We start from the raw sequence: 2,706 nt of genomic DNA on the forward strand, positions 1-2,706 counted from the left end.
CCAGTGATTCCACTGCTGGGAATCTGTTCCCAAAAGAAGAAGAAAAGGCCACGTGCTCAAAGTGACACTCACACACAGTCTCTGAGCACAGACGCCATTGAGGACCCATTCCCACCTGGCTGAGCCACGGCTGTCGCCCAGGGCACAGGCCCAGTGTCCTGAGCCCTTCAGCCCAGGCCTCACCTCGCACTGGCTGTCCAGCTTCCTCAGCAAGATTTCGAAGTTAAGCAGGTTGTCCCTCGCCTCTTCATACCGGGCCTGCCAGAGCCTCACTTCCTGCTGCAGGTTCTCTAGGGACGTTTGCATGTCTTTGCTCTGGGTGCGCAGCTCCTTCTGCTCCCCCTTCACCAGTTGGATCCAGAAGTTGGCGCTGGGGGTGGAGAGTCACACGGCCAAGGGCTGAGGAGCACTCCCAGCCTCCGGCACAGCACCAAGGGGGGAAGACCACCCTGGACCCACATTGCATCTCAGGTTACTTGACTTCCAACCACAAGGCTCCCAACACCAAGGCCCTTCCTCCGGCCCCCCTTTGTGGCAGCTCTTAGGCCTGTCCACCAGCTTCCCATAAACACTCACTTCCCAGTGAACCCTACTCCTTAGCCGGGCATGGATGCCTTCCCCAGCTGAGCGCCAGCTGCTGCAGCCTTCCCTCCTGCCACTGCCTGCACCTTCCCTGCATCCAGACCACCCGTGCTCCATGTCCCCGCACCGGCCAGCCCTGTCCCCACCCGGGTCAGCAGCAGCACCCCAACTCCCACCACCATGCTTCCTTCTAGGCCTCTATGAAGCTCCTCAACATCTGTCTGCCGTGCACACAGCTCTGCTCACATCCCATCACGCCTACTAGTTCCTGGCCACCAGGTCACTGGTTCTGTGCACCTCGCAGGGCCTACACCAAAGCCAGGAATGTGTCATGTCGGCAGAGGGAGGACAACCAGGGTGCACCAACCACCCTCTCTCCAGCCTGTTAAGGGAAAATACACAGAAAGGGCTCGGCCCGCAATCTGAATTCCTTCCCTAGGCACCACTCTACCGCCATCATATTTTTAAATCTGAACTGAATCCAAAAGCAGATTAAGAACCATCTGGCAGTGGGCAGTATCTTTGAAAAGCCAACCATCCCTACTTGCAGAAATCTAGAACCGTTCCAGGAAAACGAGAGGAGGATGTGCTGGGAAGATGGTCTGACCCCTTCCCTTGGGACACCAGTGCGCCAGGGGGCTCTCTGCCCATAATGTCGAGACCCAGGCGCGGGGCTTGAAGCCAGGGCCCCTTCATGGACAGGGCAGCCCACACCCCTCACAGGTGCCGAGCTTTGTCTTCATTCTCATTTAGAAGCCAACTGTTCGTCTTGGCCAATGTCAAAATCCTGCTCCTGAGTTTATATTTTTCCTCTTCCAAGTTCTTCTTCACACAGACGTACGCCTAGAACACAGGTCAGCAATCTCTCATATACCATGCGCCCCTGTGATTCCACTGCTGGGAATCTGTTCCCAAAAGAAGAAGAAAAGGCCACGAGCTCAAAGTGACACTCACACACAGTCTCTGAGCACAGACGCCATTGAGGACCCATTCCCACCTGGCTGAGCCACGGCTGTCGCCCAGGGCACAGGCCCAGTGTCCTGAGCCCTTCAGCCCAGGCCTCACCTCGCACTGGCTGTCCAGCTTCCTCAGCAAGATTTCGAAGTTATGCAGGTTGTCCCTCGCCTCTTCATACCGGGCCTGCCAGAGCCTCACTTCCTGCTGCAGGTTCTCTAGGGACGTTTGCATGTCTTTGCTCTGGGTGCGCAGCTCCTTCTGCTCCCCCTTCACCAGCTGGATCCAGAAGTTGGCGCTGGGGGTGGAGAGTCACACGGCCAAGGGCTGAGGAGCACTCCCAGCCTCCGACACACGTGTGCACCTTACTCAAAACCTCAACCTCTCTGGGCCTCCGTTTTTCCCGTGTGTAAATGAGGGTTGAACAAAATCAGCTGTTTTCAAACTGTCCATTGGGGTTCTATGAGGCTAGCCCAGCTGCCCCCTCTGGGCTGGGGAGACAGGACAGGCAGGTCGGACACCTCTTCAGCAGAGCACCCTGTGAGACTCCTTCCCATGGAAGGACCTGCCGACTTGGAACCAAGGGCTCTTCGACTGAAATACTTTTGAAATACATGGCATCAGCACAATTTTGCTCTAAATCTGTATATCTATGCCCAGCTCTTCCGCACAATTCCCACCTCCTTTCTAATTTCACTCCTGAGACAAATAAAATATGAGATTCGGGAGTATTAGGTAAATCCACTGAAATCGTCATCATCGTCGTCATAACTGCCCGACTGGGTATCAGGGGGAAGATTTAGACCAGAAAGCTCACATGAGCAGAGGCTCATGGACTCAATTTGAACACAGATGTGCTCTGTTTGGCCCACATCATCTGTCTTTTTCGATTTAAATTAATTAGCTCATCAATATTTAAAAAATTAAGTTTCACATCAACATTCAGGTATCTAACTTCTCATAGGGTGGGGAGAAAGCATAAACAAAAGGCCCTGGCAGGTGTGGCTCAGTAGTTATAGCATCAGCCCATGTACAGAAGGGTCATGACTTCAAATCTCAGTCAAGGGAACAGACCTGGGTTGTGGGTTTGCTCCCCAGTGTAGTTGGGGTGTGTGCTGTAGACATCCAAAACATGTGACTCTCTCGCATCGATGTTTTTCTCTCTCTCTC

General features: G+C 54.1%; 2 protein-coding genes across 2 annotated transcripts in view; both read right to left on the reverse strand.

Moving 5' to 3' along the window:
• The window catches only part of LOC102758701 (exosome complex component RRP40-like), a 3,483-nt gene extending 2,568 nt beyond the window's left edge, over positions 1–915 (reverse strand). Inside the window, 2 exon segments of the mRNA XM_015566018.1 lie at positions 184–370; positions 845–915. Coding sequence (XP_015421504.1) covers positions 184–370; positions 845–915 — 258 coding nt within the window.
• On the reverse strand, positions 363–1,979 carry LOC107183616 (protein Daple-like). Its single transcript, XM_015566025.1, has 2 exons — positions 1,648–1,979; positions 363–1,425 (listed from the first exon to the last, which is right to left on the reverse strand). The coding sequence occupies exons 1-2, from the start codon at positions 1,768–1,770 to the stop codon at positions 1,300–1,302; spliced, it is 249 nt and encodes an 82-aa protein (XP_015421511.1). The 5' UTR covers positions 1,771–1,979; the 3' UTR covers positions 363–1,299.
• Positions 1,980–2,706: the final 727 nt, after the last annotated feature.

Source organism: Myotis davidii, unplaced genomic scaffold, assembly GCF_000327345.1.
Source record: "Myotis davidii unplaced genomic scaffold, ASM32734v1 scaffold1512, whole genome shotgun sequence".
Lineage (NCBI taxonomy): Eukaryota > Metazoa > Chordata > Mammalia > Chiroptera > Vespertilionidae > Myotis > Myotis davidii.